Below are 20121 nucleotides of genomic sequence, written 5' to 3' on the forward strand. Positions count from 1 at the left end.
TTTTCATTGGAATGAAAGTCATTCTACTCACACTTTTTTAGGAGTTACCTCCAAAGTGAGCAGCCATCTGGTGTATAAGCATCTAAGAGAAAAAGGTCACCAATTTGACTTTAATTTATATCATGACTTTACCTTACTCTTTATTAACAGTCCCTACCTGGTATTGCAGGTCTTTAAAGATTTCATCAAATAAAGAACAAGACTAGTGACTAATCAAATTACCAAATAATGGATCTAAACATCACTCTTACCTGCACAGAATAATTCTTGCTCAGCATATGAGTAGAAAAAGGAACACGTTTTTAAATTTTATTTTTATAATCTTAGCAAAGGGAAGTCCTTCCAAGCAGAACATCAAGACTAGAAACTACCCATTAAGAAAGAAAAATTTGACTACATAAAAATAAAAGATATCATAAACAAAGTTAAAAAATAACTAACATGAAAATATCTACCACACATTATATATGAGGGCTCCTACAAATCAATAAAAGATAATCCAGTAGAAAAAATGGATAAAAGTTACCAGCAGACAAATTATAAAAGAAATGCAAATAACCAAACAATAAAAGATGCTCAACCTGACAAATAATAAATTGGAACTTGATTATTGTTGTCTAAGTGTTAAAAGATTCATCATGTTCAGGTATGTCAAAGGTGTGGGGAAACAGATTCTCACACACTACACTGCTAATAAAAGTAAAAATTGGCATAACCTTTCCAAGACAATCCAACACTTATCAAAATTTTAAATGTGCATACCCTTTGTCCCAGGATTTCACTTCTAAAAGAAATGGTAAAAGAAACAGCTTTATTTGGGGAAACCAAAAGAGTAGTAATTAACTCTTACTTTCTTTTTAAATAGTTATTAACTGAACATGACAGTTTAAATAAGCAAGATTTAGGCAAAAATCACATAAACATTAAAACAAATTTTAGCACAGACAGCTAACAGCAACAAGTTTTTCACACTTCTACTTACAGCTACTGGACACAGATTTATCTCTTTTGACAATTCTATGAGGTATAAAGGCAAATAGAATGAATTATCTCCATTTTATAGATAAGTAAGTAGAATTAAGTCTGACAAACATAAGCTTTTAGTCAGTTTTGCCACTTACTACTAGACACTTGGGCTTCCCTGATGGCTCAGTTGGTAAAGAATCTGACTGTAATGCAGGAGACCCCAGTTCGATTCCTGGGTGGAGAAGATCCACTGGAGAAGGGATAGGCTACCCACTCCAGTATTCTTGGGCGTCCCTTGTGGCTCAGCTGGTAAAGAATCTGCCCACAATGCGGGAGACCTGGGTTCGATACCTGGGTTGGGAAGATCCCTTGGAGAAGGGAAAGGTTACCCACTCCCAGTATTCTGGCCTGGAGAATTCCACGGACTGTATAGTCCATGGGGTCGCACGACTGAGCGACTTTCACTTCTACTGGACACTTGGGGGCTTCCCAGGTGGTGCTAGTGGTAAAGAACCTGCCTGCCAATGCAGGAGATGTAAGAGAATGGGTTCAATCCTGGGTCAGGAAGATCCCTTGGAGGAAGGCATGGCAACCCACTCCAGTATTCTTGCCTGGAGAGTCCCATGGACAGAGTAGCCTGGTGGGCTACCATCCATAGGGTTACAAAGAGTCAGACACAACTGAGGCAACTTAGCACACATGCACCAGGCACTTGGGATGAATTACTTAACTTCTCTGGCCCTGTTTCCTCATAATGCCACTTGCCTCACAAGATTCTTGTGGGGATTAGAGATGGCACACCCAGATTGCAACCTGGTCCTCTGACTCCAAATTCCTTTCATAGTTCTCTACTTGACCACGACTGTCCCCTCATCATTTTACCATAATTCTAAGTGAAAGTCACTCAGTCATGTCCAACTCTTTGTGACAACAGTCCATGGAATTCTCCAGGCCAGAATACTGGAGTGGGTAGCCTTTCCCTTCTCCAAGGGATCTTCCTAACCCAGGGATCGAACCCAGATCTCCCGTATTGCAGGCGATTCTTTACCAGCTGAACCACAAGGGAAGCCCAAGAATACTGGAATGGGTAGCCTATTCCTTCTCCAGCAGATCTTCCCAACCCAGGAATCGAACTGGGGTCTCCTGCATTGCAGGCGGATTCTTTACCAACTGAGCTATCAGGGAAGCCCTGATAGATCCTGACACCCCATCACTAGCAATATGGCCTTTCCCTTATTATTCCTGATACATTTGATCCTTATGTGATTACAGACAGGCACCATGCCAGGGACTTAGGAAACAAACAGGAAAAAGACCTCATAAAGTTACCTGGGAGACAAATTAGTATATGAAGAATTAAATACAAAAGAGTGCTAAGACAGAGCTAATCACAAAACTATAAAAGCACCAGGAGCACCTAATACAGACAGCCTCAAGGACAGAAGACAGACCTGAAATGGGTCCCAAAATGATTAGTAGGAGATACTTTTGATAGTCATAGAAATCTGAGTTCGAACACATTGCTATAAATTCCATACAGGAGGCTTGTCTATCTTACTCACCTCTGTATCTCAAGTACAGGGCCAGCACCTCAGATAAGCAGATGCTTAATTAATAATGGTTAAACACATGAGTGGTTATTTTTAAGGTCACTGACCTTCACACCTGGGCTCAGAAAGAATGGTTCTTAACTGTGTAAAATGAAATTGATGGTAGATTTGTTTTTAAAGATTGCTTATTAAAATAAACTTTGAGATTAATTTGTGGGGATGACTTTATTTACTGCTCTTTGTTTTAAGGAATTTTAAGCAGGTATTAAATTAACATTATTGTGTACTATTTCCCAGGAAAATTATTCAAGTTGACTCTTCTATCATATGGTAGTCTTGTCATATTAGAGTATTGTGGCTACAAAAAACAAAATACTTTCACTTTTAGTATAATACTCTTCCTCACAGCTTTTCTCTAAAGCCTATTAATGGCTCTCCATGAACTTTAAGTTAAAAACTTCTGATTCACATACTCACACTGCATAAGCTAAGTTACATCCATCTTAAAATCAGGTACCCCTTAAAAACACACTGCTGCTGCTGTTTAGTCGCTCAGTTGTGACCAACTCTTGGAGGCCTCGTGGACTAAAGCCCACCAGGCTCCTCTGTCCATGGAACCTTCCAGGCAAGAATACTGGAGTGGGTTGTCATTTTCTTCTCCAGGGGATCTTCCTGACTCAGGGATCGAACCCACGTCTCCTGCTTAGCAGGTGGATTCTTTAACACTGAGCCACCTGAGCCTCCTAAATCTTGTGTTTACTCCAGACCTCTGAGCTCCATATCCATGTAGCCAGTCTGTCATCTTCACCTCTATCCAAATGCCCCAAAGGTGCCTCCAACTCATAACATCCAAAACCAAGCTCATATTTTGGGGGTACTTGTTTCTCTCTGTTTCCCACCTCAATGCACAGCACCAGCATTCACTCAAAACAGAAAAATGGGCACTGTTTTTCCTCCTCATTCTGACCCTCCACCTCACTATCCTATCTAAGAATCTCCTGAATACTGCTGTCCTCTTTCTTCTATTTCTATTGCCAATGCCCTGATTTAGGGCTTCATTTACTTTATAAAAAAAAAAATTTATTTATCTCATTGGCTGTGTTGGGTCTTAATTGGGGCACACAGGATCTCTGTTGCTACATGTGGGATCCTCCACCATGGGCTCTTCTTTGCAGCATGCAGGCCCTCAAGTTGTGGCTTGTGGGCTCCAGACAGTGTGGGCTCAGCAGCTGCAGCACCAAGGCTTAGTTGCAACATGCAGGATCCTAGTTCCAGGACCAGCAGTTGAACCTGCGTCCCCTGCATTGGAAGGCAGGTTCTGAGCCACTGGACTGCCAAGGAAGTCCCTATTTACCTTTTTAACAAACCCTTAAATAGGACTCGGAGAAGGCAATGGCACCCCACTCCAGTACTCTTGCTTGGAAAATCCCATGGACGGAGGAGCCTGTTAGGCTGCAGTCCATGGGGTCGCTAAGAGTCCGACACGACTGAGTGACTTCACTTTCACTTTTCACTTTCATGCATTGGAGAAGGAAATGGCAGCCCACTCCAGTGTTCTTGCCTGGAGAATCCCAGGGACGGGGAGCCTGGTGGGCTGCCGTCTATGGGGTCGCACAGAGTCAGACCCGACTGAAGTGACTTAGCATAGCATAAATAGGACTTACTCTGTGCCAGACAATGATTTAAACATTTAAAAAAACTAATTTAATCCACATAACAAAGTCTATGACAGTCTTTAATTTTAATTCATAGATGAAAAAACTGAAAATGCTAACAAGACATTTTCTAGTAAATGTTTTGAAATATAAGACGTTCTTGAAGTGAACTGAAAGTTGTTCAGTCATGTCTGACTCTTTGTGACCCCATGGACTATACAGCCCATGGAATTCTCCAGGCCAGAATACTGGAGTGGGTAGCCTTTCCCTTCTCCAGGGGATCTTCCCAATTCAGGGATGGAACCCAGGTCTCCCACACTGCAGGCAGATTCTTTACCAGCTGAGTCACATAAATGTAACCAAAAGGAAAAGATCTGTTGCACTCTCCTACCCTAAGGTGTAACAATTCTACAACACTATTAAAGAAAAGCATTGCCTATCAGGCAGCCCAAATGCAATTTTAATATACATATACATTGGAAGGAAAGTTATGACCAACCTGACAACATATTATAAAGCATAGACATTACTTTGTCAACAAAGGTCCGTCTAGTCAAGGCTATGGTTTTTCCAGTGGTCATGTATGGATGTGAGAGTTGGACTATAAAGAAAGCTGAGTGCCAAAGAATTGATGCTTTTGAACTGTGGTGTTGGAGAAGACTCTTGAGAGTCCCTTGGACTGCAAGGAGATCCAACCAGTCCATCCTAAAGGAATTCAGTTCTGGGTATTCACTGGAAGGACTGATGTTGACGCTGAAACTCCAACACTTTGGCCACCTGATGTGAAGAGCTGACTCATTGGAAAAGACCCTGATGCTGGGAAAGTTTGAGGGCAGGAGGAGAAGGGGATGACAGAGGATAAGATGGTTGAATGGCATCAGTGACTCAATGGACATGGGTTTGGGTGGACTCTGGGAGTTGGTGATAGAGAGGGAGGCCTGGCATGCTGCGGTTCATGGGGTCTCAAAGAATTGGACAGGACTGAGCGACTGAGGTTCGTGACATTGTACAGGAGACAGGGATCAAGACCATCCCCATGGAAAAGAAATGCAAAAAAGCAAAATGGCTGTCTGGGGAGGCCTTACAAATAGCTGTGAAAAGAAGAGAAGCGAAAAGCAAAGGAGAAAAGGAAAGCTATAAACATCTGAATGCAGAGTTCCAAAGAATAGCAAGAAGAGATAAGAAAGCCTTCTTCAGCGATCAATGCAAAGAAATAGAGGAAAACAACAGAATGGGAAAGACTAGAGATCTCTTCAAGAAAACCAGATACCAAAGGAACATTTCATGCAAATATGGGCTCGATAAAGGACAGAAATGGTATGGACCTAACAGAAGCAGAAGATATTAAGAAGAGATGGCAAGAATACACAGAAGAACTGTACAAAAAGGATCTTCACGACCCAGATAATCACTATGGTGTGATCACTGACCTAGAGCCAGACATCCTGGAATGTGAAGTCAAGTGGGCCTTAGAAAGCATCACTACGAACAAAGCTAGTGGAGGTGATGGAATTCCAGTTGAGCTATTCCAAATCCTAAAGATGATGCTGTGAAAGTACTGCACTCAATATGCCAGCAAATCTGGAAAACTCAGCAGTGGCCACAGGACTGGAAAAGGTCAGTTTTCATTTCAATCCCAAAGAAAGGCAATGCCAAAGAATGCTCAAACTACCGCACAATTGCACTCATCTCACACGCTAGTAAAGTAATGCTTAAAATTCTCCAAGCCAGGCTTCAGCAATATGTGAACCGTGAACTTCCTGATGTTCAAGCTGGTTTTAGAAAAGGCAGAGGAACCAGAGATCAAATTGCCAACATCCACTGGATCATAGAAAAAGCAAGAGAGTTCCAGGAAAGCATCTATTTCTGCTTTATTGACTATGCCAAAGCCTTTGACTGTGTGGATCACAATAAACTGTGGAAAATTCTGAAAGAGATGGGAATACCAGACCATCTGACCTGCCTCTTGAGAAATTTGTATGCAGGTCAGGAAGCAACAGTTCGAACTGGACATGGAACAACAGACTGGTTCCAAATAGGAAAAGGAGTCCGTCAAGGCTGTATATTGTCACCCTGCTTATTTAACTTTTATGCAGAGTACATCATGAGAAACGCTGGACTGGAAGAAACACAAGCTGGAATCAAGATTGCCGGGAGAAATATCAATAACCTCAGATATGCAGATGACACCACCCTTATGGCAGAAAGTGAAGAGGAACTCAAAAGCCTCTTGATGAAAGTGAAAGAGGAGAGTGAAAAAGTTGGCTTAAAGCTCAACATTCAGAAAACGAAGATCATGGCATCCGGTCCCATCACTTCATGGGAAATAGATGGGGAAACAGTGTCAGACTTTCTTTTTTTGGGCTCCAAAATCACTGCAGATGGTGACTGCAGCCATGAAATTAAAAGATGCTTACTCCTTGGAAGGAAAGTTATGACCAACCTAGATAGCATATTCAAAAGCAGAGACATTACTTTGCCAACAAAGGTTCGTCTAGTCAAGGCTATGGTTTTTCCTGCGGTCATGTATGGATGTGAGAGTTGGACTGTGAAGAAGGCTGAGCGCCGAAGAATTGATGCTTTTGAACTGTGGTGTTGGAGAAGACTCTTGAGAGTCCCTTGGACTGCAAGGAGATCCAACCACTCCATTCTGCAGGAGATCAGCCCTGGGATTTCTTTGGAAGGAATGATGCTAAAGCTGAAACTCCAGTACTTTGGCCACCTCATGCGAAGAGTTGACTCATTGGAAAAGACTCTGATGCTGCAGGGATTGGGGGCAGGAGGAGAAGGGGACGACAGAGGATGAGATGGCTGGATGGGGTCGCAAAGAGCCGGACATGACTGAGCGACTGATCTGATCTGAGCGACTGAACTGAACTGACATTAAGTCAAGACAAAGTACCAGACCTCACCAGTGCTCAAAAAAAAAATTATTAATTTTTTAGAAGTTTCCAAATCTGCTAATTACAAATCTATTAGTAGAGTTAGAGATGAAAAAAAAAAAATCTTTGCAATAAATACTCCTAAACCTGCACAAAGGAAGCTACCATAATGACCTTTTAACTTTAAAAGATCAAAGCACAAAATCTAATACATATTTACTTTGAAGTATAACCAAACAGCTAGTAACTTTTCCACTGCACATGGGCTCAACCAGCGAACAAGTTATATCTGTCTACCAAAAATGCAAAGAGAAACCATATCCTGCACTGTGTTCACTCACTTTGAAGAGTACAGGATTTTATGCAAAATAAGCACTGCAGTGCTCTGTGGGGTTGGCTTTACTTCTCTATTTTGAAAGTAAAGAAATACAAATATTTTTGATTAATATGTTTAATTCATCCACCAAATCCACAAGCAGAAATTGATTATCACCAACACACTTCACAAAATCTATCCAAATGCAAAAATCTATAATTCTGAAAAACAGTTAAATGCAAAATGATATATCTGACTAAAACCATATATTAACAGCAGCACAGAATAGACAAATGAAATTAAACAATTTTAAATTATATTAAAACCTTATACTTTAAAAACGACAGGTAAGCTGTTGGAATGTAATTCCCTAAGTTCAGGAGAGAGATCCATTCTCACCACTCTTATTCAACACTCTGGTTAAAAAAAAAAGAAACCCATTAGGCAAAAATAAATTATAAAAGGCATACCAGATTGGGCAGAAAGAAGCAAAATTATTTTTATTTGCAGCTGAAATGATCTTAAATAAAGAAAAGCCTAAGGAATTTACTAAAATAACTGTTAGAACTAATTTAAATGAATTCTACAAGGTTGCATGATACAAGCAAGATCAATATACTAAAACCAACTGTATTTCTATACTTTTCACAAGAACAAACCAGAAATGAAATTAACAATTCCATCTATAGCATCATCAATAAGAACAAAATAGCATTATCAATAAGAACAAAATACTTACAAATAAATTTGACAGAAGTGTTAAATCCATACTCTGAAAACTATAAAATATTGTTTAAAGCAATTAAAGAAGACACAAACAAATGGAAAGATAGCCCATATTCATGGATCAGAAGACATTATGTTGTTAGGATGGCAATACTTTGCAAATTGATTTACAGATTCAATACAATCCCTAACGAAATCCTAGCTGGCTTCTTTGCTGATTCTAAAATTCATATTTTAGAAATTCAAGGGATCCAGAACAGGCAAAACAATCCTGAAAAAGGTCTAATTTGAAGGACTTACACCTCCCAATTTAAAAATGCACCACAAAGCTACAGTAATAAAGCCAGTGCGTTACTGGCTTTAGGGAAAACACATAGATCAGTGGAATAGAATTCAGTGTCCAGAAAGAAACCTTCACACTTACAGTAAACTGATTTTTGACAAGGGAGCCAAGACAATTCAATGAGAAAAGAATACTTTGCAAGTGGTGCAGAAACAACTGGAGACCCACATGCAAAAAAAAAAAAAAAAAAACTTGGACCCCCCCTACTTCACACCATATACAAAAATTAACTCACAATGGATCAAAGTCCTAAATGTTAAGAGCTAAAACTATAAAACGGTCAGAAGACAATAGAAGCATAAATCTGCATGACCCTGGATCAGGTAATGGGTTTCTTAGATATGACGCGGAAAGCTCTGAGGAAGTGATGACTGACACTTGAATGAGTGAGAAAAAGGCAGAGTATTCCAAGAGGAGGAAGAGTATCCCAAGGAGAGGAAATAAAAATAAAAGCTGAGACAGAACCAGCTTAACACAGTCAAAGAACAGATAGATGAGACTGGAAAGGAAATAAGAGTCTTATAGGTCAAGTACTAGTACAAATGGCAAAAGTTACATTATTAATACAAAAGGGTGACAACATTGTTCCAGGGAAGCATTCATGCAGTAAACTTCAATGTGAAAGGGCTCCCCTAGAATGTGGCAGAGCAGCAGCTTAGATGTGTTCTGACCTCTCTCATCCCTCAAGTCTCATGCCTGTTTAATTCAAACTTCTCCATATTTTCAATAAATAACTATGACAGTCAATGAATTAAATATGTTGACTTTTTTTAATGGCATCTCTCAAGTTTTATTAATGTTTTAAGCAAATAATTAAATCCTCATAGCAATCCAAATCATTTACATGGCTACTTTTTATTCTATTTATTTTCATTTCAATTCCTTTAATAGACATTATATTCACATGGTTCAAAAATTCAAAAGGGTAAAATGTCTCCCTCCTACCCTGCCTCTCAGACACACATTTCCCATCTTTGGAGGCAACAGATGTTATCAGTGCCTTGTGTATCCTTCCCATCTTCAAGCAAATATGTGTATATTCTTTTCTCTCCTTTTCTACAATAAACTGGCAGCATATTTTACATACTGTCTTGTATCTTCTTTTTTTTTTTTTTTTTAACATTTTATCTTCTTTTTTCACTGAATTATTTTGGCAACTGTTCTGTATCAGGGTACAAAGTTTTCTCTTTTTGATGGTTGCACAGTATTCCATTTTGTAGATACACAGTATTTTACACCTTTGATAACTTTTAATTGGAAAAGATTTGAGAAAAAGATGCAGCTCCCAGAGCAAGAGCTGCTAACCTTACATCTATCGAAGGGCCTCAGAAGATATATGAATTCCCTTAAGTGGTGTGTATATGTCCTTACGTATTACTGTGGGCAGCAAACTTGCATACCATTCACCACATTATCAAAGGGAGAGCTGTGATCCAAACAAAGCTACAAACTACTGTACAATATAACTTGTGTGCTGCTGCTAAGTCACTTCAGTCGTGTCCGACTCTGTGCGACCCCACAGACGGCAGCCCACCAGGCTCCCCCATCTCTGGGATTCTCCAGGCAAGAACACTGGAGTGGGTTGCCATTTCCTTCTCCAATGCAGGAAAGTGAAAAGTGAAAGTGAAGTCGCTCAGTTGTGTCCGAGTCTTTGCGACCCCATGGACTGCAGCCCACCAGGCTCCTCCATCCATGGGATTCTCCAGGCAAGAGTGCTGGAGTGGGGTGCCATTGCCTTCTCCAGGTGTCTAATAAACATATGTTGAACAGAATTTTGGTCGAGGATCAGCTCATTTTTGTACTAAAGAGAGAACTAAACACCAATAAAATCCAAACTTGTTATGTTCTTTATAGAATCTTTTCCCTTTACAAACAGCAAAACCGATCCCTTTGACTCCCACTTTTTTTGAGAAGGGCTTTATTTTTCATCTGCACCTTGAACAGGAGTACTAAGAAGAACCAATTATGTAAAGTACCTGAATGATCAAAAGTTGACTACATAAGCTATCATTCTCCATAACTGACAACATCAAAGGTATCTCTGATGCCCCTTAAACTGTTTAATGTTCCACACAATCCTTCCTGAGAAATATAGATCATTAGTCATGTAGTTGTATGTTTCCTACCACAAGCCAGGGACCAGAATAGAAGCTTTACATTTATGATTTTGTTTAACCTTCAAGACAATCACTCAAGGCAGCTATATTTCTCCCTTTCTACAGTTAAGGAAACATAATTTAAGAGGTTAAAGTTAAGCTATTTACTTGTTCAAAAACCACTTCATCATTAAATGGCAGAGCAATACCAAAACATCACTTCACTCTTACCTTCAAGACTCCAAATCTTAAGAATTTTCCACAATTACCATGCAGTGCCTTAAGTCCAAAATGTAATTACTAATTACAGTCATTTTAGGGGTGTGGAATAATGTGGTGGTCAGAAAAACCTAGGTTCTAATTCTAGTTCAACCATTTATTAGTTACATCACAAAATGTTTTAAACTCTAAAGGCCCCCTTTACCATCTTTAAAACTGGATTGCTGTGAGGTTTAAACGAGAAAAGACATGTAAAACAAACAGCCCACATATCCACCTGAAGATACTTGCTACAAGCTGGCTATTAACGCTGTTATCATTATTTCATCCTTCTCTGAGAAGAAACACAAAGGGCTGTAAGGTTTCCGAATCTGGCATAAAATTACACACACAGCCCAGAATGTTGACACTGTGACAAACACGCTGATTGAAAATCAAATGACTGAAAAAAATGTCTGATTATTAAGTAGACTCCAGCTTAACGCAGCACAATAAACTGTCCTTTACATTAAAATATTTCAAACACACATTAGTATCAACTGCCATTCTAGCATGAATGTTTTGTTTTGACGGCTGCATAATTATTTCACTATTTATATGGTTTATGCAGAATTAGGCACTGAGGGTTTTAAGATTATTTTTACTATCAGGTGACAAGCGATGACAGCTGTCAAATGCACTACAGCTGCTCCTCCCAGGTTTGCCCTCCCTCCTGTAAACCGTATTATCCCTTTAATTTCTATGAACTCATCTGAACAAAATAAAACATCCTCCCCGTGCCCTCGATCTCAAAACGGCTGATGAGCACTTCGCGGAGCTGCTAATGAGCAAAGTACGAAAACTGAAGGCTGAGAAACTTATTCATGAGAGCATTTCGCGGTGTTGTTGAAGACGAAAGTTGAAGGCCTGAAACTTGTTCATCAGAAAGGAAGTTTGTTCGATTCTTCTTCTCTGACACCCAAAGCTTGAAATCAACGCTTTAGGCAGGACTCAAACAGAAGTTGGAGGCAACACTTAACAGGAAAAGCAACTTTACCCCTGAGTCCCCCAAATCACCTCATTACTCCCTTCCTTCCTCCCTTCCCCCAACAGTGGGAAAACGTGGAGCTGCCGCGCAGCACCAAGAGCGCTGCGCGCTGGCTGCGGCCGAAAGCTGAAGCCCCCAGTGGAAGGAAAGCTGTGCGCCCGGCGCCCAGTTTTTAGCCCCTTTCGTGCCTTCGTTCCCTTCCGGGGCCACGCATCCCGGTCCTCCCAGACCATCCACGCCAGGAAAGCCAGGTCCACGCCCTGCCTGCGAACTCTCCCCAGCCCCCCAGCCGCGAAGCCTTTCCCAAGGGCTCACCATTGCAGCCCACGGATGAACGCGCGAGCAAGCAGGCCCGGCCGGCTGGGGAATCCGTTACCGGGGCTCGGGATCCATTCGCGCCAACAACTTCTCCCGCGAAGTGGAAGGAGGTCGAGGCAGCGGCGCCCGGTGATGACGTCAGGAGGCGCGCAGCTTCTTTTGGGTCCCGGCGGGAGGCGGGAGGCGCTACGTGAGCCCAGGTGCGACCCTTGAGACCGCCGCGACGCTGGCGTCGCAAGGAGTGGCGGGACCATGGCCCGAGCCTTGTTTTGCGCCTTCGACTTTTGGTAGGGGCCCTCAATTGGGGAGGTCTCGAGATCGATGTCCTCCGAGGGCGGACACCTTTGGAGGTTTCATTGCCCTCCTTAGTAGCTTTAAAATGTTTATATTTTTTTTAAAAATGTTTCCATTACCAGCCGCAGTAAGGCAAACATTTTAGGTGTATGTTTCACAAATTACATTTTAACATCTATTCTGAAATAAAAATTTCACCGAACAGTATTTACCCTGATCTTCTTTTAAATGTTTGACCAATCCAGTTGGTTTTGTTCGCCTACTTTTAAGTGGAGACCCACACTTTGAAAACACTTTTAGGACAATTTTATATTGTATAATTCCAAAACAAAAAAGACTTTGATAAAATAGTCATTACCACCCACTCCATTTTATAAATGAAGAATATAACGCCCAAACAAGCTAGGGGCCCTAACTGAGAATCTAGGCCTTCAAATTCCCAACCCTACCTCAGCTGCTGCTGAGTCTCAAAAAAGTGTGTTGGAAACCAAGGCATAAACGAGGTACATCTCCCTAGAAGAACGATGATCCCAAAAGCTTTGGAGTAAACAAGTTTTATATTAATAGATAAGCAATGGCATTTTGGAATAGAATGTGACATTTGCATACAATTTTAAGAGAAAACAGAGACCTTAAGTAGTTTAATGGGAAGAGCAGTATCTCCAGGTTTGGCCCTAGACTTTCAAATCCTTATCCACCCTCACCCACCCCTTGTTCCATCTTGCATTTTATCACACCCAGTATCTCTGCAATGAAAGATAGCAAAGCCTTCAGGATGAAACAGAGGTTAAGGTGGAGCTAGTGGTAAAGATGGACAGAGGAGCCCGATGGGCTGCAGTCCATGGGGTCTCGAAGAGTCCGCACGACTGGGCGACTTCACTTTCACTTTCAGTGGTCAAGAACCTGCCTGCCAGTGCAGGAGACATAAGAGACTTGGCTTCAATCCCTGAGTCAGGAAGACCCCCTGGAGGAGAGCATGGCAATCCACTCCAGTATTCTTGCCTGGGAATCCCCATGGACAGAAAAGCTTGGAGGGCTATAGTCCACAGGGTTGCAACGAGTCAGACAGGACTTAAGCAGCTGAGCATGCAAGCACAGAGAGGTCCTATTTATTAACTGCACAGCATATGTGCCAGGCAAGCAGCTATGGACTATCCCACTTGAACTCATCTGATACCTACAGTGACACTGTCTACTATTAACATCCACAATTTACAAAGGAGTAAACTATTCTCATCAACAGAGCCTCAGTGCATTGGACCCTCTGATGCCAATATGCCAGGATTCCTAGCCCTGCCACATGCTAATTGTGTGACCATGGGCAAGTTACTATGCCTCAGTTTCCTCAACTGTAAAACAATGATAATAGTTCTGTGTTCCTCGTAGGGTTATTAAGGTTATTATGAAACTGTTCCTGGATAAGTGAATAATTTTTAAAAATCAGTTGTTATTATTATCATCATTATTACACAAAGCTAGGTAATATCAAGAGAGATAGTTCCAAAAATGAACATACCTACTCCACAGTTTTGCTTGGGGAAATACTTGACTGGGGAGGAAGGGAATCAAATCTTTTGAGAAATCAATAAAAAAACTACTCCCCAGAAAAATGTACATGACAGACACATCACAAAAGGTTTTGCCTGTAACTTCAGAGAACCTAAACTAATTTACAGTGTTCATTGTGTTGTAAATAAGCAAATAAGTGAAAGCCACTCAGTCGTGTCTGACTCTTTGCGATCCCATGGACATACAGTCCATGGAATTCTCCAGGCCAGAATACTGGAGTGGGTAGCTGTTCCCTTCTCCCAGGGATCAAACCCAGGTCTCCTGGATTGCAGGCGGATTCTTTACCAGCCAAGCCACCAGAGAGGCCCAAGCAAATAAGATGTATGTTAAAACATTTACATATCTTTTACATTATACAAGTTTAAACTTTTGCATTTCTTTTTTAGTATTTTGAAGCCTTCCTTGAACTTAGGCAAGACTTAAATCAAAAGACTGACTACTAAAAAGATACTGAACTGAATTTGTTGGATTGTTTTCTTTAGGAACATTTACTTGGAACTATCCTATCTCAGAAATGTATCAGATTTGAAATGGCTATATATGTTTGATGCTCCTCCCCAAACATGGACTGGCCTGTGACAGATTTGACCAAAGAATATAGTGGAACTGATGCTAGGACGGTTCCAAGTAAAGCTTCCTAATAAAGCTTTTAGAACACCAGCAGCTCCCATCTTGCTCTCTTGGAGCTTTGAGCCACCATGTAAAGCAGGAGGAGGGCCAGTTGAGTCCAGGCTTACAACCGTCTCCACCAGGTTACAGGCTCATCAGTGAAACCATCTTCAACACACGGTACCAGCTGCTGGTGGAATTCCACTAAATGACCCCAGTCAACACTATGTGGAGCAGAAAAATCACCTAGTCAAGGCTTGTTTAAATTCTCTGACCAACAGTAATGTGAGCATAATAAAATGATTGTTCTTTTAGGGTACTAAGTTTGGGGTAGTTTTTTGTAAAATAATAGATAACCAGAACAGCAATGTTTTAAAGAAACCAAAGGATAACCAAAAAAATAAGCAGCAACAAAATACTCAGGCTTATTTTCTCCACTGTGGTGCTTTTTTACTGATGCATCATTCAACAAATATTTATTGAGCATCTACTGTGTCAGCACATTTTATGTACATGCTGGGAAACCATAGCAAACAAGACAGACAGTCCCAGCTTTTCTGAAGTCTATATTTTTGAGGAAATGAGAAAAATAAGTAGACAAAAATAAAATCTGTACTTTTAGATATGGGTGAGAATCCCTTGGACTGCAAGGAGATCCAACCAGTCCATTCTGAAGGAGATCAGCCCTGGGATTTCTTTGGAAGGAATGATGCTAAAGCTGAAACTCCAGTACTTTGGCCACCTCATGCCAAGAGTTGACTCATTGGAAAAGACTCTGATGCTGGGAGGGATTGGGGACAGGAGGAGAAGGGGACGACAGAGGATGAGATGGCTGGATGGCATCACTGACTTGATGGACGTGAGTCTGGGTGAACTCTGGGAGCTGGTGATGGACAGGGAGGCCTGGTGTGCTGCAATTCATGGGGTCGCAAAGAGTCAGACACGACTGAGTGACTGAACTGAACTGAACTGAAATGCTATAAAGAAATCATAAGATTTGAAGCCTAAAGAGTGCTACGATCCTATTATTCTTGGTTGGTGGTTTAGTTGCTAAGTCGTGTCCAGCTCTTTGCCACTGCACAGACTATAACCCACCAGGCTCCTCTGTCCATGGGATTTCCCAGCAAGAATACTGAAGTGGATTGCCATTTCCTTCTCCATCCAGGAACTGAGCTGGATCTCCTGCACTGCAGGTGTACTCTTTACCAACTGAGCCACCTTTGTATTTTATGACCAAAAAAAGAAAAATAACAGATTGCTAAGTGTTTTGTGGCAAAATATGATACACATTTGTTTTCCATGGTAGAGAAATCTGAAGAGTGCTAAAAAGATGATCAAATGTGATTTTTTAAAAAGTTGTCTATAGGACAGCAGCAGAGTTCCCTGTTAAGTTTGCTTCTACATGATAATTGCATCTGGATTTTAACCCTTACAGGGCTCTACTCTATAATAGTTTGAATTTTTTCCAAGCAAAAGGCCAGCCTGTGTGCACCTTCCATCTCTATGTGGTCTTTCTTCAACGATGAGAATAAAATGACAACAGGTCATAACTACTCCCGTCTCTCACTATTAACTGAAAGACTGCAACAATGCATCTCCAGGAAACTGAGGGTGCCCAAAAAAGAATACAGCAAACTGGGGCTAATGATTTTTAGATAGTTTTTCTAGAGAGGCCCAGAAAAGTCATTTATCACTGATGTAAAACATTAGCCAACAGAGATTCCTTGCATGTTTTCTTGAAGGTATTTTCACCAAAACTATTTCCTCATGTTTTCCTTGGTCATGCTTTCCTTAGTTGAGCTCTTCTTAGTATAAATGTTTCTAAAACCAGCTGATGAATAAATAAGACCAATAATTAATTTGTAGAATAACACCAGTAACAGATAATATAGCAATTAGATCAATGCTGCCGTTTCCAGAATTAAGGGTATCTATCTAAAAGCCTAAAGTATTTTTTAAAAATTCTTTGCTTTTAATAATGGTTTGAGACATATCACAGAGAAGACCCATTTTAAGGGATATATTAAATATTGGATGTGATCATCTGATACTGACTGGCCTTGTCTTAGTTCTTAAAAGAAAAAGCTTCAAGGAAAACTCTGTAGAGCAAGTCAGTTTTGTGAAAGGTAGGGCTCTCTTTCCCTCTTCCACTTAGGGATACATCACTGGTAGAAGAATTGCTGACATTCCATGGAGAACTCTTTACTTCATAAGTTAGAATATTGACAGTAACATCTCTGCTAATATATTTCTAAATCTGTGAACAGTTTGGATTATGAGAATAAAAATTGGCTCTCTTTCCATAATGTATGTGAACACTCAGTCATGTCTGACTCTTTGTGACTCCGTGGACTGGAGCCTGCCAGGCTCCACTGCTGATGGAATTTTCCAGGCAAGAATACTGGAGCAGGTTGCCACTTCCTAATCTGGGGGATCTTCCTGACCCAGGGATTGAACCCGTGTCTCTTGAGCCTCCTATGCCCACACCTCCTATGCCTCCTCCATTGGCAGGAGGATTCCTTACCACTGCCACCACCTGGGAAACCTCCATTGCCCTCTTGAAAGTGACTTAAAAGCTATGTGTTAGTTAGGAAGTGCATAACTTGAATTTTGGTCATCCTTTATAATCTTACTATCTACTGCCATACATAAGTGAAAAACAATTGCAAAGGGCAATCTAAATTCTTAGTGTTAATGCCTGTGTCTTAGTTAACTCATCTGTGTGATGAAAATAACTCTTAGAGTCACTCTGAAATGCTTTTCAAGAGCACAATAGTTACATTGTCTTTCACTTAGACATTTATAAGTCAGCAGAAATCAATGGAGTTTTCACTGTGCAACAACAAATGTGACTTTCTGCCCTCTGGATAAATATTAGCACGTCCTGCTTTGCTAGGATTTATTGGAACATTTTCCTTGTAGAAACCGTCTGTTAGGCAGCTTGTCCTCTTCTGTGTTTGTGATGCCTGCAGAGACCCAGAACGGTGATGTTGACCTTATAATCCATTTATGAACATAATCATTAAGTCATAATCTGTCACCATTAAAGTGGACATATTCTAAGTTAGGAAATTAGGTAGTAACTAGGTCATTTATCTTAATTCTTGGATGATATCTTCTTAATGTGATTATGGTTGAGTAATCTAAATTTATATAAACTTGCCTGATATCTTACAAATAATAAAAATGTTTGTTCCATTAATAAATCAGTATCTTCCCTTAGGTTAGAAGAAAGTTGCATTAAAAATAGTAAATTTAACAAAAAGCATATAACTTTACTTCCGGCGTACATGTTTGATTATATAAATAAAATGTATCTCAAATTATGAATTAAATCCCTAAAATATTCACTGGCAGGACTTCCCTGGAGGTCCAGTTGTTAAGACTCTGTGCTTTCACTGTAGCAGGCACCAGTTTGATCCCTAGTGGGAGAACTAAGATCCTGCATGCCACGTGGGGCGAAAAAATAAATAAATAAAATATGCATTGGCAATGTTCAAGTTGTTTATAGACAGAACAACAGGAATGCCAACTGTATTTTGTAGTGAGTACTCTACAATTTTTTTTACAATTAAAATAGTCTTTCATTCTCCAAGTCCTACAAATCAAAGTAGTTCTAGAACTTTTGTTGTTTCATGGGAATAATGTGAGGATACATAATAATCATACAACAAATAAAGGAAATTACCAGTTATAGGGCTTCCCAGGTGGCGCTACTGGTAAAGAACCTGCCTACAAATGCAGGAAACTTAAGAGACGCGGGTTCAATCCCTGGGTTGGGAAGATTCCCTGGAGGAGGGCATGGAACCCACTCCAGTAGTCTTGCCTGGAGAATCCCATGGACAGAGGAGCCTGGCAGGCTACGATCCTAGTGTTGCAAAGAGTCAGACACGACCAAAGTGACTTAGCATGCCCACACGCACACTAAAGAATGACCACATACTTGGATATTATAGAAGTTTAAGACTCTTGAGAATCTGAGTTTCTATGATAAGATACACCCAGAATTGTGCATATTTCAACAAAGTTTGCAATGAAAATATTTTGAACTTCCATGGAAGTCTCACAGGTCATCTTTCTCAATGTGCAGTTTAAGTAGAATTGAATGTACTCACTGTTTATACAGAGTAGTGTATATTAGAGGGGGAAAATATCTTGCAAATGAACACAAGCCAGAATAGAAAAGACACATGAAAAAGGAATTCCAATAAATTCACATCTTTCATAAAATATACAGCAAAATCTTGGTCAGATGAAGTCTGATTCATTGTCACAGAAAGGATATAAACAATAATTTTAAGATACCTGTTTAAACTGCTAGTTCCTATAGAGTTAACTTTGCTTTAAGAGAAAGTCAAGTGCTTTGTATTCTATGCTTTTAAATATTATACCCAAAATTATAAAATATTGATATCTTTATATAAACATTATCATTAGCTCTGGAATTAGCACTACATAGCATATCTCTAACCCACTCCAGTACTCTTGCCTGGAAAATCCCATGGACGGAGGAGCCTGGTGGGCTGCTGTCCATGGGATCGCAGAGTCAGACACGATTGAAGTGATTTAGCAGCAGCAGCATATCTCTAACACCTGGGATTTCCTAGACATTTTTCAGAAGATGTTCAGCTTGATCTAAATATATGATCTGCAAAACCTAACATTACCCATTATGTTGAAACCCATTACTAAAAGTTGAATTTCACCTCTTTTACCTTCTTCTACTTGTGTGCATAATCTAAATCTGATCATGAGAAAACATCAAACAGACCAAAACTGAAAGACCTTCTATAAATTAACTAACCAGGATTCAACAACAGTCTTTCAAGGTCATAAAAGACAAAGAAAGATGGAGAAACTGTCACAGATTGGAGAGGATTAAAAATACACAGTAAATAAATGCAATGTGGAATAATGGACAAAAAGGAGATTAGAAGGAAATAGGCTAAATTTTAATAAGATATGTACTTTAGTAAATAGTAGCATAGCATAATATCCCCGTTTGATCATTGCAAGTGATTATGTAAGTTAACATGAAACAGAACTGAGTGAAAGATGTGTGTGAACTCTCTGTACTCTTTTAGCCACTTTCCTATAACTTTTTTATATTAAAAAAAGAAGACCCTAAAGTGGATATTTGTATCACTAAACACACAGGACTGTCGAAGATAGGAAGCAAGAATTTGATTTTTGAACATGTTAAGTCTGAGATGTCTTTAGACTTGGGATGAAAGAAATAGTCACCGCAAAGAAATCAGAAAATTTGTATTTATGTCCAAGTAACATGGCTATGAAGCTTAATAAAATTTTTAAGAAGCATCCTCTGTTTTAAAAAAAACTTGAGGGTATAATTAATAAATTATTGATAACCTTATATCTTACCTCTATGATTTCACAAAGCATTTCTTCATGAGAATAATTTCTTGATGAAACATTCCTTCTCTTGGTTTCAAGGACATCTGGTCTCCTGGTTTTCTTTCTTCCTCAACAGCCACTCCTCAGATTCTTGTGTTCGTTGCTCCTAATTTTCCTGTCCTTTTAATATTTGATT

At 40.0% G+C, this 20121-nt stretch overlaps 1 protein-coding gene across 18 annotated transcripts in view; it reads right to left on the minus strand.

Moving 5' to 3' along the window:
• RFC1 (replication factor C subunit 1) overlaps positions 1-20121 on the minus strand; it is a 126853-nt gene that overhangs the window by 69435 nt on the left and 37297 nt on the right. For 4 of the 18 annotated variants that reach the window (XM_055588309.1, XM_055588302.1, XM_055588311.1 and 1 more), the window contains exons 1-2: positions 12096-12787; positions 32-82 (exon numbers count right to left, since the gene is read on the minus strand). The exons of 4 other annotated variants lie outside the window; for them this stretch is intronic. Coding sequence is in view for 6 of the 14 variants with exons in the window: in XM_055588297.1 (XP_055444272.1) it covers positions 12096-12098 (3 nt within the window). In the remaining 8 variants the exon portion in view is untranslated. Of the gene's footprint in view, positions 1-31; positions 83-12095; positions 12791-20121 lie in introns of those variants that run through there. 10 more of the 18 variants (XM_055588312.1, XM_055588307.1, XM_055588304.1 and 7 more) reach the window with 5 other exon arrangements.

This window comes from Bubalus kerabau, chromosome 7, assembly GCF_029407905.1.
Source record: "Bubalus kerabau isolate K-KA32 ecotype Philippines breed swamp buffalo chromosome 7, PCC_UOA_SB_1v2, whole genome shotgun sequence".
Classification (NCBI taxonomy): domain Eukaryota; kingdom Metazoa; phylum Chordata; class Mammalia; order Artiodactyla; family Bovidae; genus Bubalus; species Bubalus kerabau.